The 23,571-nt window shown below is 41.1% G+C and overlaps 1 protein-coding gene across 4 annotated transcripts in view; it reads right to left on the reverse strand.

Moving 5' to 3' along the window:
* The window catches only part of CMSS1 (cms1 ribosomal small subunit homolog), a 1,462,848-nt gene that overhangs the window by 635,059 nt on the left and 804,218 nt on the right, over positions 1 to 23,571 (reverse strand). For all 4 annotated transcript variants that reach the window (XM_044071376.1, XM_044071373.1, XM_044071375.1 and 1 more), the window contains exon 4: positions 15,527 to 15,647. In XM_044071376.1, the coding sequence (XP_043927311.1) occupies positions 15,527 to 15,647 (121 nt within the window). The remainder of the gene's footprint in view (positions 1 to 15,526; positions 15,648 to 23,571) is intronic.

Here is a 23,571-nt window from a genome sequence, read left to right on the forward strand (position 1 = left end):
TTCTGGTTTGATTTCCATTCCTGCTTGACGTCGCTATGCTTCTGCTAAATTAAGCAGAGATGTCATCTTAGATGTATTTTCCTCATGTTTCAAAACTTTCAATACATTTGGATCCTGTGAGGTCAGCAGATGTGTGTGGAGTCCGATGATTACAGATCTATACATGTAATCAACTTCAAGGAGGCCCATCCCTCCTTCGTAACGGGGAATATATAATCTTGGTATACAGTGATTTTTATAAATCATTTGGTGAGCATAAAGCATCCTTCTTGTTTTAATACCCAATCTATCCAACACTTTTTGGGACCAGTCAATCACTCCAAAACTATAAGTTAGGACAGGAACAGCAAACTGATTTACGGCTTGGATCTTGTTCCTAGATGTCAATGCTGTTATCAGGATTAATTTAAGTCTTATAAAGTACTCCCTACTGAGTTTTATTCACATTTGTTCATGTTTTATTGCTGATCCTTCATCAATTCCCAAGTATTTATACACTCCCTCTTGCTCAAGTTCTTTTATATCACATTCTTGTCCCAAACTGATGTTTTCCTGGTTCTGCAGTTTTTCTTTTTTAAAGGTTGTTTTTACACATTTATCAAGACCAAATGACATTCCAATATCATCTGAAAAAGTTTTGACAACCTGCAGCTGTGCTTTCAGTTTCTCATCTGATGAGCTATACAGTTTTAAATCATCGACAAAGAGAAGATGAGAAGTCATTTGTTGTTTTCTAGAAGCCAAATTGTAGCCATGGCCTAAGCTGTTAAGTAAACAGCTTAATGGATTAATGGCAAAGCAGAATAGCAACAGTGACAGGGAGTCACTCTAGAATATCCTCCTTTGGATTTTTATCCCTGGGATAATAATCTGTCCTTTATCATGGCTTAATTGCAAAGTGGTCTGCCACTGTTTCATGGTTACTGTAATGTAGTCAATCAGCGTAGGGTGTAGCAAACAGTTTTAAGCACTCTTTTATCCATGAATGTGGGATACTATCAAATGCTTTTTTTGTAGTCAATCCATGCCATACTTAGATTATTCCCCTTCTTACAGTTCTCCAGTATAACTTTAACAACAAATGATCCTTTGTTCCATATGACTGACTTTTACTGCATTTTGTTCTACTGCCATAATTGAGTTTTCTTCTAAATGACTATAAACTCTGCCGGCGTCAATTCCCGTGTATAGTTTATACATCGTTGGAAGACAAGTTATTGGTTTATAATTTTTAGGGTAGCTTGCAGGTTCACTCAAGTAAGAACACTGTTTTTCCTGTTGTTAACCAGTGTGGTGTCTGTTCAGGGTGTGCATATAAATAGTCCTTACTCATGGCAAGATTCTCATGCAAAAAAGTTAATACTTTAAGCCAAAAGTTAGGTACTGCATCTGGGCCTGGGGTTTTCCAGTTAGAGGCTTTTCTTAACTTTGTTTCAATCTCTCTGGCTGTTATTTCATCCCATTTCATATCCTGTACCTTTAAACTTCTTATTCTTTCTTTTACTTTTTCTATCCATTTAGCATCTTTGTTATGTTCAACAGGATCTTCATAGATACTTCCCCAAAATGTATCTACTTCCTCTTTTTTGGTGGCCTTTCAATTCCTTTTACCTTATTTCCCAATTCTCTATAAAACATTTTGGGTCATCAATAAATTGCTTATTTTGTGCATTTGCCTTATATTTATCTTCGTATCTTCTAAGTCTTTCCACCTGATTTGAAATGTTTAGTTTATCTCCAGTAGTGCATAATAGATCCTGGTCTGTTCTAATACTGCACATTGCTTTTATCACATCAATCTTTCTCAGTATTTTTGTTGATTTGTTCCCTCTTCTATAATCTTGTAACAATGACACTTCTTGTCTTAGCTGCTTTACAGTTTTCTCTATTCGATATTTCCATGATAGTATTCGCTTTCGCCCCCTCTTTTCCCTCACTACCCTGTGTTCCTGTGGTAGAACTTTATCAGTTATTAAATTAGCAACACACTAATATATTCTGTTTACTTCTGTTATATCGCATGGATCTCTATGCACAGTCCTAATTATTGTGTTCATTTGTTTTATCAAGCTTCTGACTTTTGGGGTTTTATTAACCTTCTGCAATCTATTTCTCTCATTGATCTTGATATATCTATCTTTGTCTATTAAATCAAGCAACTCTTCTCTTAACTCATTTTCTTCCATACTGAGGGCACATCCCTTGTTTTCCGTTTCCTGCGGGCATTTTTAGAAAGTTCTATAACATCTTCCTGTGGCACATTCTCTTCAGTTTCATCCTGTGTCATCTGTTGTTTTGTCATATGTGAACTCACTGGCCTATCACTCCAACATTGACTGTATCAGAGTTTCCACAGTTTTCTGTTCCTTTCCTTGCTGTCTAGCTTCAAATGAATGTTTATACTGGTTTCCTGTGGAAGGCTCCAAAATATCTTGATATGGCACCTGACCAGTTACTTCCTGTTCCACTGGTTTCCCCTTAATCTGGATATCCATTGCTCTAACCTATTGTGGTGCTTTCTGCATTTGATTTTCTACACTGAATCTTTCTCTTTGCAGCTGTTCCATTACCTCAATTTCTATTTCTTTGACTTCTCCATTACTAATCTCTTTTTCTACTTTTCTCCTTAATCTTCTTATTTTTTGTATTGTAAAGTTTTCCATATCCAGATTCCTTTCCCTATATTTCTCTTGAAATATCTTTGGTGCTGCTCTTTTTGTATTAGTTAGTTTTGCTTTCTCCTTTGCATAAATATTACACCATATTAAACCTCTTTTCCTTTCCCATGTCCACATTTCTTCTTCACATGTTTCCTGATGATCTTGCTTTTCCTTATTCTGGGAACTCACTCCATCATGCTGTGATGTAGTCTGTTTTAGATCTTCTACATTAAATCCTTCACTTCGCAGGCACTCCATAAATTCAACTTCTATTTTTTTAACTTCTGCTTTACCAATAGTCCTTTCTACATTACATCTTTGTGCTATTAATCTTTTTATTGTGAAATTTTCCATATCTGGATGCCTTTGCCTGTATTTCTCTCTGAATATCTTTGAGACTGCCTTCTCTATATTAGTTAACTTGGCTTTCTCCTTTGCATAAATATTGCACCATATCAAATCTCTCTTTCTTTCCCATGTCCGTATTTCTTTTTTATATTTTTCAAATGTCTCTAGGTTTTGTTGTTTATATTTTCTCATTTCCTCAGAGGCTTCTCTTTCCAAAGAGATCAAAGTTTCTTGATCTATACACTGTTTTTCAAAAGTCTGTTGTACTAATGATACAAATTTTTATTTGAAACTTGTGACAGTTTTTCTTGCGGAAGTATTTTTCTTTCCTCCAATTTCTCTCTTAATCGTTTTGTATATCTTGTGTCTGGAAATTCTGGGCTTTGTAGATAACAGTAACAATACATAATTTCTTTCTTATCCTCAACAGTCCACAATATCGCCTTTATGGCTCTTCTTTGGCCAATCAATTTTTGTCATTTTTGTGGACTGTTGCTTCCTTCTACAACAGGGGGGCATCATCCCCCTGAGCCTGGCCCTATTGTAGGAATGTTTCTGTATTTTGAGGATTCTACACTGTCATTTTTTCCAGTCCTGGCACCAGTGCGCCTACCAGGATTGGGCACTTTTTTTTTATCCTGGGTCTTGTGAACCCAGCTATCTTTTTTATTTTTGATTTACTTCTGTCCATGATATATGCTATATAAATACAGTCTATATACCAGTGTCGCCTTGGTGAGATTTTGTGAAAAATAGGATCCACCTCGCGAAGGTACTCACCAAGACTTGAGGATGAATTCTATTTCAGCAATACTACTCTTCTTTGCTTGCTGACTTTCCATCTCTCCGTCAGGACCTCCTTCATCTCCCCATCAGGAGCACTTCTGCTCTGTATTGACTCCACTGTCCTACCAGAAGACAAGCCAAGTTGTATATATTAAATCTGTATACATTAAGCCTAGATGGATCATAGGTCATAATGGAAAGAATGCAAATAAGGGGTGCAAGCACTTTAGTTACCTCGTCTTTTATTTTTGCTTGTTCAGTTTAAATTTGGTGCTAAGTGTACTTAGTTCCATTAGAAATATATTCTTAATGCAGTATTATTTCTAAAGTCAAGCAGTACTGAATGTGCCCTGGGCATACAGAGGTAAAATACACAGGCAAACTGGTCCACATCTAGGAGCTAATAGAAAAGTACAGTTGTGTACCTACCATAAATGTAGATGTTCGAGTGTATTCACTGTTGCAGTCATTACACTTGGGTTATCCTGCTGGCAGGCTACCCGCAGTCGGCCTGAATTCCAAAGTCCTGGTCTGGCGTCGGTTGCTGTCACCTCTTCCCTGACATAAGTGTGCCAGGGGTATAAAAGATGCAGCTGACACCATTTTCTTCGGTTTTTCTTGCCCCAGATGTCAGGTGCCCCAAAAGGGTAGGCTAAAAAACATTGCTAATAAAAGCATGCACGAAAATAAACAACACCTTCATCTACAAGCAAATACACCACATAGGTTGTATAGGAGAGAGAAGTACAGATAAGTCCCAGCAAAGAGAGGAGGATGGTGGGTGGGTAACCTGGACTGCAACAGTGAATACACTCGAACATCTACATTTATGGTAGGTACACAACTGTACTATGTTCATCATGTTTCACTGTTGCAGTCATTACACTTGGGTTGAATCCCAAAGCTGAGGTTGGGCGGCTGGGTCTAAACAGAATTAGGAGCGGCTATAAGGCCCTGCAGAACTTCAGTGGCAAAGCCTGCTCTGGATTTAGAGTAAAGAGGTGAGTGGTAGTGCTTAGTAAAAGTGTGCACTGAAGTCCAAGTTGCAGCCTACAAAATATCCTTGGTTGGTACTCCTCTGAGGAAGGCTGCTGAGGTGGCTGCTGCCCTGGTAGAATGTGGTCTAATACCCTTAGGCACTGACTTGCCATGTTGTGAATAGCAGAAACGAATGCAGTGTCCTATCCATTTTAAAATAGTCTGCTTTGAGATGGCCTTTCCTTGTGATCCTGCAGCATACGACACTAAAAGTTGCTCAGTCTTTCTGAAAGCTTTAGTTTTGTCCAAGTAGAAGCATAGCTGTCTGTGTATGTCCAAAGAATGCAGAAGTCTCTCCCCCTTATTCTGTGGGTTTGGGAAAAAAGTAGGCAAATGAATGGTTTGGTTAAGAGCCACACTGGACACCACCTTAGGCATAAATATTGGATTTATTCTTAGAGAAACCCTGTCCTGATGGAAGATAATAAAAGGTTCCACAGCCATCAATGCCTGTAACTCTGAAACTCTTCTTGCTGAAGTTATTCCTAGGAGCAGAGCTGTTTTCCATGATATGAATTTTATCTCAGCTGTATTGGCTGGCTTGAAAGGAGGCTGTGTGAGTTTTTCCAAGACAAAATTGAGGTCCCATGCAGGAATTGGTGCTCTCCTTGGAGGTCTTATATTTCTGGCCCCCTGAGGGACTGCCTAAGCAATGGATGTGAAAAAATAGGTGGGTCTGCATTGTAATGAGCTGAAATGGCAGAGGCATGGATCTTAATTGATGAGAAGGATAGGTCTTTGTCCAGCATCTCAGTTAGATATTGTAAAATCTGAGGCATATTTGGGACAAGAGTGTCAATTCCTTGTGCCTGGTTCCAAGCACAGAATCTCTTCCATTTTTCTGCATAAGATTTTCTGGTGTTGGGCCTCCTGGCCTCCAAAATAACATCCATAACCGCTTTAGAGAGAGAGGTGTATTCTGAATGGTTACACTATCCGCCATGCAGTCAGATTTAGGGTTCTGAGTTGGCTGTGCAGGATCTGATGGTTTTGTTGGGTCAGTAAATGAGGAATTTGAGGCAATGTCCAGGCTGGGCCTTGGGACAAGCTCCTTAGGATTGGGTACCAGTGTTGGCATGGCCAATCTGGGGCAATTAGTATCATTTGTGGCTTCTCTTGTCTGACCTTTAGGAGTACCTTGGGGAGGAGAGGTAGTGTAGGAAAGGCATATACTGTAAGGTTGTTCCAGCTGAATGACAAGGCATCCACTTTCCATGCTTGTTTGTGATAAGTCCTTGTGCAGAATTTCTGAAGTTGGTAGTTGTGGGGGGAGGCAAAAAGATCTATGTCTGGGCATCCCCATTTCCTTGTTATCATGCTGAAGATTTGTGGATCTAGTTTCCACTCGTGAGGATCCATGAGGTTTCTGCTTAGTTCGTCTGCCAGAGCATTTGTTTTTCCTGGCAGGAATTGTGCTTGCAGGTGCACTTGGTAGGTCAATGCTGTGTTCCACAAAATCATGGTTTGTCTGCAGAGGGGGTAGGAATGTGTGCCCCCCTGCTTGTTTATGTACCACATAACTGTGGTGTTGTCCATCTTTATCAGCAGTTGTCCTGGATGAAGTAGGTCTTTGAAGGCTGTTAGGGCATTTTGTACAGCTAGCATCTCTTTTTGATTGATGTGAAGATGCCTTTGGCTTGGGGGCCATGTGCCCTGAATACATTTTCCTGCCATGCGGGCCCACCAGGCATAATCTGACATGTCTGTCGTTAGTGTTTGCCTGGCTGTGGGTAAAGTGAATGGCTGTCCCTTGTTGTGGTGACAGGCCTGTGCCCACCATTGAAACTCTTGTTGCAGGCAGGGAATGAGTGAAATTAATGATTCCAGGCTGTGGCAATGTTGAGTCCAAACACTTTTTAGATACCATTGTAGTTTCCTCATATGCAGTCTTGCACATGGAATTAGCAGAATGCAGGAGGCCATGTAGCCCAGACCCTGCAGAATGTTTCTTGCAGATAACTGGGTCTTTGTTGCCATGCTTTTGAAGTAAGAAGTCAGTTGCCTTTGTTTGTCTGGCATGAGATAAGCCATCTGGGCAGTTGTGTTTAAGCTTGCACCCAGGAATATTATCTCTTGAGGGGGTACTAGTTTTGATTTTTTTTTCATTTACTGTGTACTCTAGAGGCAAATTAGTAATCTTTTTACAAATGTCAGATGCTTTAGTAAAATGTCTTTGGTCTCCGCTTGAATAAGGCAGTTGTTCAAGTAGGGATATATTTCAATTCCTCTTTGTCTGCAAAATGCAATTACTGGTGCCAGGCATTTTGTGAAGACCCTGGGCGCAGTAGATAAGCCAAAGGGCAGTGCAGAGAATTGGTAGTGCATTGAGCCAGCTACGAATCTGAGGTATCTTCTGCAAGATTGTCTGATTGGGACATGTAGGTATGCCTCTTTTAGGTCCAAAGTTACGAGCCAAGCCTTCTTGCCCAGCATGGGCAGTAGCTGCTGCAGAGTCAACATTTTGAATTTCGGAATGTCCAGAAAAGTATTTAGAATAGACAGGTTCAGAATTGGTCTCCATGCTTTGTCCTTTCTTGGTACTAAGAAAAGTCTTGAGTAGAATCCTTGTCCCTCCTCTTGTTGTGGCACTGGTTGAATGGCCCTCATGTCTATGAGAGATGAAACTTGTTTTTGTGCCTCTGCCCATTGATTGTATGGCAGGTCTGGCATACCTTTTGCCTTTGGAAGGGTGTGAAAGTGGAACCTGTAGCCCTGAGAGACTATATTTAGGACCCATTTGTCCTGGGTGATCGTGTGCCAATTTTGTGGAAAAAAGTGCTAGTTTTCCCCCTAAGGGTGCTGCCAAAAGATAAGTGTTTGGCACTGGCAGAGGGAAGTCACTGGGACTGTTTCCTATATGGCTGTGATGTGTCTTCTCCGCTTTTGGAGGTAGAAGCACCCCATTGTTTGGGCCTGTATGAGCCCTGGGGCTGTTGTCTGCCTCTAGGGTGTCTGTATCTGCCTCTTTGTGGCCTGCCTGACACGGGAAAGGAACAATTCTTAGAAGGCCAGTTCCTGCTAAATCTGGGAGGCTGTACCTGTAAGAAATCCTTCACTGTCTGCATAGATTTAGCTTTATCCTCCATTTTCTTCAACACCTCTTCTGCCTTAACACCAAACAAAGTATCATGCTGTAATGAAGCATCCAATAATTTTGCTTTAACATGATCAGGCAGAGTCTGTTCCTTTAACCAAGCATGCCTTCAAATAACAGAACCCGTTACAGCGGCCCTGCAAGAGGCCTCCAGTGAATCATACCCACACTGCAAAGTATGTTTTCCCACTTGTTCAGCTGCATGCAATAAATCCTGCAATTCCTTGTTCTCAGAACATTCAGAATTTGTCAACATTTTCTGTTTTAACAGAGACATTAAGTATTGCTGATATTTAAGCATATGAAACTGACAATTTAAAGCCCTTACAGCCAAGGTAGCAGAAGTGTAATTTTTTTTTTGCCCCATCTGTCCAGTGCCTTACAATCTCTATCTGAGGAGACAGGGTTTTTTGCAGTAGCAGCCTTGACACCTTTGGGACCCTGAGAAATAGTTTCTGGGTCAGCAGCAGGGTTTTTATATAGAAATTTGTGAGAATCTGGAACCCTGTAGTATCTGTCAGGCTTAACAGGTGCAGGAGGTAAAGAGTCGGGAAACAGGCCGGACTCTGAAAATACATCATCTACAATGTCTAGAACAGGTGGAATAGCAAGAGTGCTGAGGTAGTAGAGCCTTTTCTTAGAATCTGAGTAATCTTGGCTCTCTCAGTGGAAATGCTCCCTCATGGTATGCAGGGTTTCCCCAAAAGAGTAATCCTCAGGAGGAGAACTGAAGGAATAGATTCTTCAGCATCAGAATCCTCATAGGGAGGAATAGAGTATCCCTGTTCTGAAGAAGAGTCAGAGGAAAAGGAAACCTGATTAGAGGAATCATATTCAGTATTTTGCCTAGGCCTCCTATCAGGAGGGGGATGGGAATCCCTGATCAAAGTAATTAGGTCTTCGGCCATTTTGAGCATCTGTTTTTTAGGCATGGAAGTCTGTCCTGGAGAATGCTGTACTTGTTTCCTTGTCTTTAAAACTGTTCTAGTCTTTGTCTTTGATGCTGAAGTTGGCTTGATATAAAGCTGTGTAGGTCTGAAAACACCCTCAGAAGCCGATGCCTGCTCAGCGGCTCCGGACCCATCTGAGGGATTAGTTTCCGAAGGCCCAATACCTTGAGTATCCAGAGGCCTAGCTGTCTCCATGTGGGAGTTGGAGGCAGCCTGTGGCTCTGAGGTAGCGGGTGTCAGGTGCTGCAAAAGCGCCTCACTGAGAACCGGCGAACCGGCGACTGGCCTAGAAGAGGCTTCGTTGTTGGTTTTGGACCTCGGATGCCTGTCCTTTTCTTTTTCCTTGCGCTTTTTATGAATTCCGGTCGTCGGTTGTTCCAATGGCATTATATAGTTAAACCTTCGGCCAAAGTAATGAAAAGCAAAATCGTACCGATGCTTAATAGTGCGTTGGTTAAATCTAGCACAAAACCGACAACTAGCTACATTGTGGTCAGGGCCTAGGCAAGGAATACAGTAAGAATGGAAATCCTTATGAGGTATTTGCTTCCCACAAGAAATACAATTGTTAACTTTTTCGGACAACGGTCTGGAGCAAGAAAAAAGTTTTCCCCAATGGGGTACTTAGCTTTATAGAAGACTTTGGATCTGAAATTCAATTTCAAAAATCTCAGGAGTCGGCTGACCGGCACTTGCGAACTGCTTTTGCTTCGGGCACCGCGCGGCAAGAAAGACTGAAGAAAATGGCACTGGCTGCATCTTTTATACCCCTGGCGCACTGACGTCAGGGAAGAGGTGAAAGCAATCAATGCCAGACCAGGACTATGGCATTCAGGCCGACTGTGGGTAGCCTGCCAGCAGGATAACCCAAGTGTAATGACTGCAACAGTGAAACACGATGAACATCATTTGAATTCTCTGTTTGGTATTTATGGCAGTTTAGCACATACCACTAAAGGCAACTAATTAATTTCATTCTAGTCCTGGTTTTGATTCCCTCAGTCTCCATTTGCTTACTGTGTAACTCAGAGCAAGTTACTTAATTAATATGGGCATAAAATAAAAATATTCCACAGAGAACCAATGAACTATAACTTTGAATATAGGACTGTGATCACTATGTAATGTTCTATGACACGGTGATGTTAATAGCTTACTTACTGGACAAAAACAAAACATTATATGCAAAAAAAAAAAAAAAGTCATACCCATGACAGATAGTAATATATAATCCTTAGTGCACCAGTAGCCCTGATCCTTACTTCATGCCTTCATAATTGTTGGATCATAGTGCTTGTTTGCAGGTTGCAGAAAGAAAAAAGTTACATAGTTCAGAGATCACAGTATTCAAAAATGCAGTTAAGTAAATTAAATGCGACAAAATTACTACTACAGAAAAAAGAAGTTATGTACTCACCATAACGTTCCATCTGTGTTGTCAATCTTCATTCTTCCTCAGCAACTGGGTTTGGATCTGATCCGTCAGATCCGACTTGGCTGATGCTTAAGCTCGCAGCCACAAGATCTGTCAAGCTTCTCCCTTACCCACAATGCACCCTGCCAATTACCTCAGATCTTGTTTGCTGCTATATTAGTATAGAAGGATGAAGAGAATCATGGAAAGCCATATTCAGAGTCATATATACATATAAACGTACCTCTTCTGAGACCACATAAATACTCATTCCTCCAGAAGTCATGGATGGGGGTTGGTGGGAGGGGAGTTGAAGAATGAAGATCGACAACACAGATGGAACATTATGGTGAGTGTACAACTTTTTTATATGATGTTGTCAATGTTCATTCTATCTTCAACGAATGTGACAGCATCCCTAGCTACTTGTATCCAGGGTGGACTTAAGGAAGGATATTCCTGAGCACCATAAAACCAAATGATGCCCTACCACTGGAGACCAGATCCAATTTGTAATGAGTGATAAAGGTATAAGGAGTAGCCCAAGTTGCTACTGCACAAATGTCATCCATACACATCCTAGATTGGAAAACTGTAGAAGTAGCCACAGATCTAGTGGAGTGTGCTTTCAATGGGTGTGTAAGAGAAATGCTCCATTTAGTAGAAACAAAGGAGATGCAATTTGCCAACCACTTTGGGCAGCAACTTTAGAAATCAATTTTTCCAGTTTTAGTCCAGAGATGGAAACAAACAGTTTGTCTGCTTTTCTGATTTTTTCTGGGCTATGCAGACAGAATTGCCACTGTCTATGAACATCCAGTAAATGTTAAAATAGATTCTCCTTTGTTGGTAAATTTAGGAAAAAACACTGGCAAATAAACAGCACTATTTATGTTGGATTCTGATGCCACCTTTGGAAGAAAGAATGGGTTGGTACTTAAGGTCACTCTATCTTTGTGAAAAACCAAGTAAGGAGGTTTAGAAGATAGTGCTTGGATCTCAGAAATTCTTCTTGCCAAAGTGATGGCAACCAAGAAAATAGTCTTCCATGAGAGAGATTTAAGGTCACATGTAGCTGCTGGTTCAAAGGGAGGTTGTGTGAGAGACTGAAGCATCAACTTGAGGTCTCATGGAGGTGTAGAGTCTTTAAAAGGAGGCTTTAGAAGGAGTGTCCCTTTTAAGAAGGCCTTGCTCAATTTGTGATAATGTGAAATTGTTGCTATTGTCCAGGTAAGGAAACAACCAGAATCCCTGCAGTCCGAGGTAAGCTGTTACTACTGCCATGCATTTGGTAAACATTTGGGAGCTGTGGTGAGTCCTAAGGGCAGTACTCTGAAATGCTAGTGACTGGCTCACAGACAGAGCAGTAGGTAGATTTTAGATTGCCTGTTCATCTTTATATGATTGTAGGCATCCTGAAGATCTATTGAAGACATCCCGTCATCCTTGCCCAGAAGAGAGAGAATGGACTGAACCATGACCCTCCTGAACTTGGTTCGTTGAACAGATTTGTTTAGATTTTTGAGATCCAAAATCGGTCTCCAGTTCCCTATATTTTTTGACACTAAAAAAACCTTGAGTAAATTCTGTATCCTATCTGGTCTGGTGGGATCTCTTGGATTACTTTTTTTCTAAAAGCTTTTGAATCTGCATTGTTCCTTGAGCCCTCTGACTGGGTGGAACATCGTGGAATTTCCTGGGAACTGGAGGTGGTATGGAAAATGGTATTATATAACCTTTGGATATAATCCGCTGTACTCAAGTATCTTTTGTTAATTCTAGCCAGGATCTTTGGTGTAGGGACAACGTTTCCCTGACTGTCTCCAGAAGTGGACAATCAGGCCTCATTCAGAAGCACTGCTAGGGTTTATCAAAGAAAGATTCTCATGAACCCTGGATTTGTGGGCCACCTCTGCCGTTAGGGTGACGACATCCATTGGAGTTCCCCCCTCTGCCTCTGGGGGCACTTCCTTCAGCTGTGTCATGGAATGGACCTTGGGACTTTTTGAACCACATTTTCTGGCCACTCCGTTGACTCCTGGAGAAGGATCTTTGGGGGGCCAAAAAATGTATGCCCACGGCAGACAAGGTCTTCCCATCTTTCTCACACCTGGACAGCATTTCTTTCACTTTAGGGCCAAAAAGGGTAGTTCCGTCAAAGGGACGAAATTAGACTTAAATTGCTCTGCAAAATTGCACAATCGCATCCATGCATGCCTCCTCATGGAAATGCCTGAACCTGCAGCTCTTGAGGTTCCTTCCACTATGTTGGAAATTAATCTCATGGAACTATTAGATATAGCCTGTAAGGTTGTCAACTGAGAAGTTACCAAATCTTTAACCTCTGCAGAGACAGTTCCTGAGAGAGTATTTTATAATTAGTTGGTCAAATCTCTCTGAAGTCTAACAAAATGTGCCAGATAGTTCAAAGACTGCGAAGCAAAGGTCACTGAAGAAAAGACATGCTTCACTAGTCTGCCCATTGCCCGCAACTCCCTGTTGGGGGGATGGACAGTGGAACTCTCATTGGCTAGTTCCTTCTTTATGGCCTTTACAATGACCATGGCATCAAATGGAACCTCTTTCTCCCAAACCTGTCTTTCCACAGGTGGTGTCATTATCCTATCTGGTCTCAGAGGTATGGGTTTTATGGAGTCAAGCTCCATCCATGCCCGCCTAGAGATCATGTCTGCAATCTCATTAGTGGGTGGAGTCACCCAGGAGGTAGAGGGTCATGTACCAAAAGCCTCTAGGAGAATGGATTCCTCCGGCTTAGGGTTGGAGGATGTCCAGCCACCTCTTTGTTTCAGGATTTCTAGGATATCACTGAAGGGAACATCTTCAGGAGGTAACTGTGGGGACCGTTCACCTTTGTCAAAATCCATGTCTTTGGTGAAAGACTCTTGTGGAAGTCTAGGTGCTTCCTCTTCCACATCCTTTTCCTGGGTACTTCCTAAGTGGGATGTTCTGGGGAAGTTTCGGTAGAGGAAATCAAAATTCCCTGGGAGGGAACTTGAGAGGTTTCAGTACAGAATATCCCTGTGGAGAGAGATATTGAGACTACAGGCACTGAGGCATCATGGTGGAATAGGTAAGATCTGAGGGGCAAGGCTCCATCAGGACTGCCAAGGCAGTGAACACGCTCTTCGCAGCATCGAAGGCAGAGCTGAAAGGAGCCAGAGAGGCTCTGACCCAACAAACCAGGTTTCCGAATCATCCCCTCTCTCCGATCCATCAGCACCGCCCCTGAGGAAGAAGCCAGAGCTAAACTTTCCAGTGCCAAGGTGCTGAGGAATAGAGATGATGCCAAAACTTCAGAGTCAAATGCTGCACCCCGGACACAGCAGGCAGGATTTGGCTCAAAGAGCTCTCCGGATCAGAAAAAATCGATGGTCTCAGAGCCGATGTCAGATCCAAAGATATGAAGACCCTTGTATCTGAGACTGACAGATCTGGACTGGGATCCTGAAGCTCTAAGACAACAAATGGTGTTAGAGGAGGAACTTGTAGGGGTGGTGTGGTGGAATGTCAGGCAACCTGACCCAGAGGGATAGGTGCTGAGGGAAAACCAATCTGCTCCTGTGCCGAGAGGATCTTCCTCACCAACCTCCCCAAATCTTCTTCTGTGAAACTTCTGGAAGAATGAGTAGAGTTAATGGAGGGAGATGTTGGTCTCTGCAAAAAAAAGGTGATGGAAGCTTGTCAGGTACTGGGTCAACCAACGGAGAGCTTCTAAGGAGAACTTCTAGTACGAGAACAATATATAGTCTCCAAAGGTTATGTCTCATCTGAAGATTTTGTCTGATCTGAATTCGATTGTGCCAGAACAGTAGCAGTCACTTTAGAAGTCATAGGATCCAAAGGAGCAGTCGGATCCTGAATTTTCATATTTTTCTGATACAGAGTTGAGACCGTATGTTTAGCACTCCTTTTCTGGGAAGAGTCCGAGAAAGATTTTGACGAGATGGAAGACTTCGACTCTGGAGATTGGGATATGGCTTCTCCAAAAAATGGGAGAGAGGAGACCTTTTAATATCAACTTATTTTTACATTTGGTTAAGGCTCCATCAAGCAATCTTCCTGAAAGTGTAATGGACACAAGCAGTACACACAAAGTAAGTGTGCACCTGAGAGCAGCAACTTATATCCGCATTTGGAACATTACTTAAAACCCACAGGTCTGTCAGACATCATTCAATATATATGTCAACAATAACAATAATACATGAAAATTCTTAAGATAAAGACAATTCAAAATAGTAAGAAACTCCTTTTTTTTTTTTTTTTTAAACAGGAGGGAAGAAGAAAGCAAAGGAATACCAGCAATGGTATGAAGAAATACAACCTCGCAGTACCAAGTACAAAAGGGAGTGGGAAGACAGCAGTAGCAGTACAAGAAGAAGGAATTACAAGGACAGTAGAAGAAAAGGGGAGGCAAGGTAATATCAACAATGGCATGTCAGAAATACAACAAAGTTGTAAGGCAAGGTGAATAAACAGTATAGATTCTAAACCACAAATAGTAAAGACTGAACGTTAAAATGTAAACTAAATAAAAAAAGTTCAATGAAAGGAATTATGAAGAAAAACTTTACTTATCCAATTCAGCTTGAGGGAAACTGGGAGACCACATCCGTAAGTTAGAAGCGGCAAACGAGACCTGAGGTAAATGACAGGGCGCATTGTGAGTAAGGGAGAAGCTTGAGAGATCTGGTGGCTGCAAGCTTTAGCCAAGTCGGATCTGACGGACTGGACCATTCAATGAGGAAAGAATGAAGATTGTCAATATCAGATTAAGTTTCTAGCACAGATTACTTATATCTGGCGAAGAACTCTGGATGCTCTTTAAAAACAGAGGTCCTAGAGAGTCACTAACAATGTAAATGTTGGTAGGCTGGTCACTCTTTCATTGTAATAGAGGAAAGTTCTCATTAATAGTGACACAGTGCAACTTAAAATGAATGCTTCTTTAGGGCATGTCTTGGCTACTGTCCTGTCAGCTCTTTCAGCATCATAAGAGTACACATGTATGTGTAATGCTGATGTCAGTAAGATAATAATACTCAAAAATGATTGCATTAAAAATCAAATCAAAATACATTTCTCCATGCTGGTCTTTTCAAAGACACGTATGAGTTGGTCTGTTAAGTAAAATTGCCATGCAATGGAAAAAGAAGGCCAGTGAATGGGCAAGACTCATCAATCTATAGTTACACAAATATTGTACACAGAGTACCTGGCAAACTGCATTCTTCCATTTCAATTGCCAAACGCTTGGATTTTAAGCACTTCTGTATCATCTTCCGCAGATCATCAGGAGTTCCTGGTCCAGATTCAGCAATATCTGAAATTTTCTTCTGGAATAAGAGACATTGTTAATGTCTAAGTACAATGATCAATAGTTGAAACTGACATCATCTGTTCCAATTATAACATATCTGGCAAACCAGTACATTGGATGCATGGACAGTATAAGAGTAGGTCCAGTGAAACTGAAGAAAAACATACTATTAAACAGTAAATGGATGTACACCAAAAGCATTTGTATGCTCAACATGCAAGCACATTCTTATATCTGTAGTTACATAAACGTACTTTCAATATCCTAATGGCACTTCCTCAATGTCAGAGTACTGCACTTATCACTCATTCAGACCGTCTTGGAACAGCAAAGGACCACGGAGTGTTATCCGTTAAGACTTGAGTTTGAACTCCTTGACATCTTGGCTACATTTAATACGGTCAATCACCACACAATAGCCAACTACAAAAACCTCTTTAATGTCAACTGTGAACCACATTATGTACCTTGAAAGGTTTGATTCGAAGTCTGTTAATCCCAATACCCTAATTTTTGGCAATTTTACTTATCTCTCCATCAAACAGAAGTCTTACACAATCAACAAAATACAGCCAGATTTTAGTAGATTTTGTTAATACAAATTATCTGAATCAAACTCCCCTATTTCCCACCATAAGGAAAAATACACTTGGTCTTGCCCTCATGACTGTTGCCACCTGCACACCAATTACCATCATACCATCCTTGGTCAGATATGTCCACCAAACTATCATCAATGCACTCAAAATTACTATTAGCCAATGAAATTAACTGCCTTCTGGCAATACATTAAAGGCAGCCTTACATTACTGTACTCTACCATAGGATTTTTACAGCCATTTCAATCAATATATAGATCTTGAACAGACATAATTACAGTGGGAAATTCAACGACAAACCCCTATGGTAGAATTCCTGTATAAACAAACTTTAAACAGGAGGAATAATTACACTGCTCATATAAAAGATTTTCCACCTCAGGAAGTAAGGAGGCTTGTAAGTAGGTCTGCAGAGTTCTCAAACTTAGAAAAGTACGGCTGAATATGAAAGCCTTTTTCAACTACATTAGAAGTATTAGCGGTAATACCCAATACTACTCCATGCTAGAATTTAGTAGTGCCACCTATTCTGATAACAAAGCCATAGCTAATGTCCAAGCTGACAAACATAGTTCAGATTCACAAATCCCTTTCTCTCCCATGTACCTTCTCTTAAGACTCTAAATTACATTCCACCCATTATCACTTTGAACTAGACCCAGAAAGCTATTATCAAAACTAAAAATCAGTGGGCCCCAATAAAATACTAAGCTGCCTTGATGTTAGCACAATATACATTATTGTTGAACCCCCTTTTTAAGTTTTTTAATTTCAGAATCTCCATAAGGTATGTACATATATTATGGGAAACAGAGGTTGCGGTCCACCTGCATAAATGTTTTGTTGCAGCTCCCCTGAAAATTACCTTCCTGTTAGCCTCATTAGTATTTTGTGTACTAATGCAGCACATCTTAGTGAATTTTATTAACAACAAAAATAGTCACTTGCAAACTCCTGAACCTAGCCAATTCAGGTTTACAAAAGGTAAGTCTTGCCTGATAAATTTTTTTAGGGTGTGACTAACGCCATTGGTAGAGTTCATTCAATCCATGACATTTTTCCTGACCTTGATAAAGTGTTTTGTACAATTACTCATGTAAGCATTATTGATGAGCTTACCAGGTAAAATACCTACCCATACATCACTCAACAGATTGCAAACTGGCTCTCTGACCAAACACAAGCAAGTAAGAGTATGGTGATACCTTTTCACCTAGTAGACTAGTAACTAATGGAATGCCTGCGCTTTCTGTACTGGTTCCTCTTCTCTTTGAAATCTACTTCTCTGATGTAAAAGCACACACAACATGTTTGTGGTTGAAGAAGTATAAGGATGATTGCAAATATGGCGTCATAAGTGGCTCCCCAAGGGGCTGCATAGAGCCAGCACTGACCACAGCTTTAAATGTATAGCAACAAAATGCAGTGCAGTTGCATAAGGAAACAATTCTATTTCATTGATTACCACATAAAATCCAATAATGGGACCATCATCTCCCCAGACACCTATACAAAGCTATTAGGAGTAAACATTGACAATAAACTCAGATTTGATATACATATCAACCAAGCCATTAAGTCAGTCAACAAGAAACTTGGGACCCTATATAGAATTAAAGCCTTCCTTACCCCGAATGCCAGGGCAGCCACAGCCCGTTCACACCTTCTCTCTACCCTACTATATGCCTCTCCTGTCCTCACTCACCTTAACAAATCTGATCTGGCCAAGCTCTCATCCTACTATAATCACATTGCCAGGTTCGTTACAGGCCTACCCTACAGAACACACCACTGTACTAACCTGAAAAAGCTTGGATGGATAGAATTCCCTCACCTTCTTCACCAGTCCCAACTCATAGAGGCCTTCAAAATCCTTAAACAACCTAAGAATACCCCAGCACTAAAAACTTAATGACTCTCTACTCCAATCTAAGCTGCCTTTGCTCAGCAAACAGACTCCTTGTCCAAACAACTAAATCTCTCAACCTAGGTGGTGACGCGCTATTTGCCAACACCACTGGTAAAATATGGAACTCTCTCCCAAATAACATCATGCTTGCAACTTCTCTAAGTCAATTCAAAATAGTCTAAAACTCCACTTCAAGTCACACTGGCTATGACCTTGCACAAACCCAGACTAGCTCTGTGCCATTAACTAAAATATAAACAACTAGCTAAGATGATAAGTACTTTGTATACTGTGATAAAGAAATATGTATCCTGTCTAACTCTATGTCATTATACTGCCTACCGTCCTTGCTAATATGTTATTAATGTTACATTTGTAGTAATCTCAGAAATAGTAATGGCAGTCTTGTACTTGTATGTAAATAGCCTATGTTTTTGTTAAGTTCTTTCAGCTCATTTACTGTACCTAATTATCAATGTAACTCTGTTGGAGCTTTTCTCCCCGGGCCTCCGCTGAAAAAGGACATGTATCCAGTCGGACCATCCCGGTTAACAAATGTAAAATAAATAAATAAATAAAATACATAAATAATAAATGGAAACCAGCTTAAGGTTGATACTGTCAGTAAAGATCTAGGTACATGCACTGACACAATGAGCTATCCTATTATCATCACATGTCAGTTGCCAGTAAGGAAATCTTTTTACAATGCCCAGACAATTATCAAGGGTATATCCTCAGATACATTTTTTAAAACCACTTTACACAATTCATGGTCATGAGGGAGCAGAAATCTATCCCAGTGAGTAAGGAACATAAGGCTTTGAGCCAGGCAATCACAGGGTCCATATTCACAAGCAGAGACAAAATGCACATACACCTGTCTGCAATCAGGAGTAAAGACACATTGCTTATAAACATTTTGATGGAATATGAAAAGAAACCAATAACCCTAGTGAAAACCCACCTCACACAGGACGGACATGCACACACAACTCAGAAAGCACATCAGCTAGGAAATGAATCAAGGAATCGAGAAATGTGATATAGCAACACTAACTGCCGCACCACTGTGCTGCTTGAGTGAATTACTCTAACATCAAAATGCAATGTTTTCAGTGGCCAGAGAACTAGCCAGGCACTGACAAAAAATAACTAAAAATTATTCTACCACTGTTTACAAAACTATTATTCCTGCTATTTAGTCATGCAGTGCAAAATAACAACTAATCTTTGAGATGGCACTTGGCAGTGTGTATAACACAATGATAGATCCTTCTGCATCTATTAACTTGAATATTCTTAGCATTCTCAAGCTGGTAATCCCCTACTAGCCATAAATTATTTACGTACTTTAAATCTAAGAGATGTGAGCATATCAGTGATAAATGAAAGTTATGTGCTTACCATAACACTGGATCCTTTCATTCCAGTCTATCCAATATGACATATGGGTCCTCAGGGCCCAGCTTGGATCCAATCCAGACAATTTAATGTTCTAGCCCTCGAGTCCTTCCTAACTTTTTCCCATAACGCCCTGCTCCTCCCTGACTAACTCAGATCATGACTAATGCCTATTACCAAGCACAACTGCACTGCCTTTGACTTGGGATGCAGATCCTTAGAAGGACATAATGTTGGTGATGGTGGGGGGATGGGCTGTCATGGAAAGAAAGGATCTATCATTATGGTAAGCATATAACCTTCATATCATAGTCATTCAGTCTGTCCAATCCAACATATGGGTCAGAATCCCCCATCTACGAAAATTGTTTGTGGCCTTATAACAGGAGACCCTTCTGGATGGAAGCCCTGAAGGAAGATCTGGCACTGAACATATGGTCTAATTTGTAATGTTTGACAAACATATGAGCTGAAGACGAAGTGGCAGCTTGACAGACTTCATCAATGGACTAGGATCTGAAGAATGTCATTGATGTAGAAACTGTTCTAGTGGAATAAGTCTAGGGATTGGTGAGTAAGGATTTACCTTGAGAAATATAGATACAGAAATTACCATCTGGACAAAGAGATCTTAGAGACTATAGCCCAGTTTGCTGTTGGCAAAGGAGACAAACAACTGTCTTTTATGATGACTGCTGTCCTGTGAAGGTAGAAGCAAAGCTGCTATGAACATTTAAATTATGCAAAACATATTCACCTTTGTTTTGACTGCTTGGAAAAAACACTTGGAGATGTACTGATTGTGAGCAATTGGTCTCGAAAGCCACCTTTGGAAGAAAAGAGATTGGTTCTAAGGGTAACCCTGTCTTTATGAAAAATGATATACAGATGACCCCAGGATAATGTGTGAAGTTCAAAATTCCTCCTGGCCAAAGCTGCTCCCACTAACAGAATGGTTTTCCAAGATAAAAATTTTAGATCTGTAGTTGCAGCAAAGTCAAATAGAGGTCTGGACAAGGCTTCCAAAATAAAATTTAAATCCTAAGGAGGAGCTGGTTCCTTAATAGGGGGACCCAAAGGAATGTCCCTTTGCAGAAGGCTTTAAATAACTTGAGAGAGGCTAAGAGAGAGTCCTGAAAGCCAATATGAAATGGCTGACAACTGTACCTTAATAGTAGAGAAGCTAGACCCAGCCAAGAACAAGGAAGACAAGAAGCGTGAAACATCTGGTACTGGTGTGGAAAATGGCTCTATGTCATGAGATTTCACCCATAACAACTCTTTTCCATTTGCACCTCATGAGTAGATGACTTCTTTGAGGCTGAAAGAATACCAAACACTTCAGAGGAAAGGGAATCATCCCTTGCTATCACTGGAACTGGAGAAACCAAGCAGTTAGTTTCACTTTGGAAAAATCTAGATGAGGCTGCCCTGATGGGTGAGAGCAGATCTGGTATCAGATCTAAGAGTCAGAAAGTCTCCTCAAGATAAGGTTATAATAGGGGAAACCATATCTGTTTAGGCCAGAATTGAGCAATGAAGATCACTGGCGGCTTGCACCAAATGGCTTTCTGTATGAACTTGGTGATAAGAGGAATGGGGGATATGCGCAAAGTAACCCAGAAGGCCAATGACGGTTTCAGGGTGTCCCTGTGATTCTGCATCTGTTGAGGGAGGACAGTGAAGTACTGGCTGCATTTGGTGTTCTGTGGGTTTGCAAACAGACTGCAGCATAGCTCGCCCCACTGATGGTTTTTTTTTTTGCCACTGCTGGATTCAGCGACCACTCGTAAAGAAGGAGGAGTTACCTCCTTAACCTGGCAGCAAAATCATTATACCTTCTGAGAATGTGTGTTGCAACCAGAAACTAAGAGGCCATCGCTCACTGCCACATTCTTATGTCTTCTCGGCAGAGCAGGTAAAGTCTGGTTCTGTCTTGCTTGTTTATGTACCACACTACTGTCATGTTTTCTGTCTGGATAGTGATCATCTAGAGGAAGCCAATCCTGTAGTTCCTGCAACACAAGTAGGCCCATCCTAATCTCTTGGACATTTATGTAAAGACAAGCTTCTAAACTTGATTATGAATCTTAGATCATCCTGCCTTCATAATGTCCCCACCTAAGGGAAGATGTGTCTGCCGTTGCTATTGCTACCAAAGTCAAAACTTGGAAGGGTCTTCCTTCTGATACTAAGTGTGACAGAAGCCATTTTTAGATGGCTCCTTCATGACTGAGTTTTCCTGACAGTAAAGGACAGAGGATCATGTCTTTGAGACGACTGAGATTGGAGTAGCCACTGCAGAATCTTCATGTGATAATGGATGAACTGCACTAAAAGAATTGCTGTTGTTATTAATGGTAAGGCTCTCAATACTAGCCTTGCCGAAGGATGCTCTAGATCCAGAAAAGCCTGAACTGTCAACTTCAATGCTGGAAGTCTGTCCTGTGGTAGGAAGATCAGCAGTATGACTGTGTCTAACAGGTGATAAAGAAACACTACACATTCAGTGGGGACCAAATTGGATTTTGTTGTACTCGCAGTGATACCAAAGGAAGTGCAAACATAAAGTAGGTACTCCCTTGTCTGAAGAAGTGACTCTGGATGTGTTACTCTTTGGAGAAGAAGCGACTCTTTGGATGTGGCAGCCAGGAGGCTGCTGTCCATGTATGGGAAGATTTTGAATCCCTGTAAATGTAGATGAGCTGCTGCAACTGTCATGCATTTGCTGAACACACTGGTGTCTGTGGTCCGATCAAATGGTAGGGCTATGAATTGAAAGTGACCGGCCCCTACACAGAAGCATGGAAATTTTAGTCTCCATCTCTATTATTATGTGAAGGTAATCATCCTGGAGGACTACTGAGCACATCCATTCATTCTACTGAAGACACAGAAGAACAGACTGCATAGTGATCATTCAAAAATAGGTCTTTTCTAAGTAACCATTAAGAAGCCATAGGTCCAAAATGGGTCAGAGGTCCTTTATCTTTTTCAGCATCAGAAAAAGAAGTGCAACTGAAATTATGATCTTTGTTGGAATGGTGAGACCTCCTGGATTGCTCTTTTTTGTAAGATAGACAGAGAATCTATGGTATGGTGGCTTTTGCCTGACTGGGTGAGACATCGGACAAAGAAAAATGCAGAGATGGGGATGCTCCAAAAATGGAATTTAATAGCCCCTGGATATTATCCCTTTTACCCAACAGTCTCTTGTGATAATGAACCTCAACTGAGGGTAGAAGGGTACATGCCCCCAAATGTTTCCAAGCAGCAGTCGGGCAACCTTTCACAGATTCTAAGGTCACCTGTCCGAGAAAGGCCCTCTCAGTCACTGGTTTGTGGACCTCCCCAGCTTCTGGGCCTGCATCCAGACGTTCACTGAAGTGACCACCTCTGTCAGAGGAGGAGTCAAAAAGATGATGAAACGTGCAAATCCAGAGCATTTGGGTGCCTTTCTAGTTCCTGGAAAAGATGCACTGAGACATCAAGAACTTCACTCCTACTGCAGAGTGTCTTGCCATCCTGATCACTTTTCTGCATCTTTTTTTTTTTTTTACTATGGTACCTTTGCACGAAGCATTACTAAATGACACTTTGAAATTGTCTGCAAAGTCACATAAGTGCAGCAAACAGCAACCAAGAGCAACACCAGCTCCGGCTGACCTAGCTGATCCATCTGCCACATTATGAAGTAGGCACATGTTCAGTTTAGTAATATTAGACATTGTGGACAGTACAGCCTGGAGATGTTTCTGTGACTCTGGTGTAACTGGATTCTTTAAAGTGAATAATGCTTGCAGGGCAACATCTCTCTGGATATGGTCAGCAGCAGTTCATGGCTTGAATTACAATGGAGCCTGATGCATACACCCACTTACCTAATCTATCCCATAGCCTGGGAGTCCATGTTGGGTGGACGGATAGAAGAACAGTCCTCTGACAATTCTTTCTTGGAATAGAACAAATGTCTAACAACACTGAAATTATTGCAAATAAGAGGTGGAACACATCTATCAGACTCCCAC

The sequence above is a fragment of the Protopterus annectens genome, chromosome 5.part0 (assembly GCF_019279795.1).
Source record: "Protopterus annectens isolate FY-2018-M chromosome 5.part0, PAN1.0, whole genome shotgun sequence".
In the NCBI taxonomy this organism is placed as follows: Eukaryota; Metazoa; Chordata; order Ceratodontiformes; family Protopteridae; genus Protopterus; species Protopterus annectens.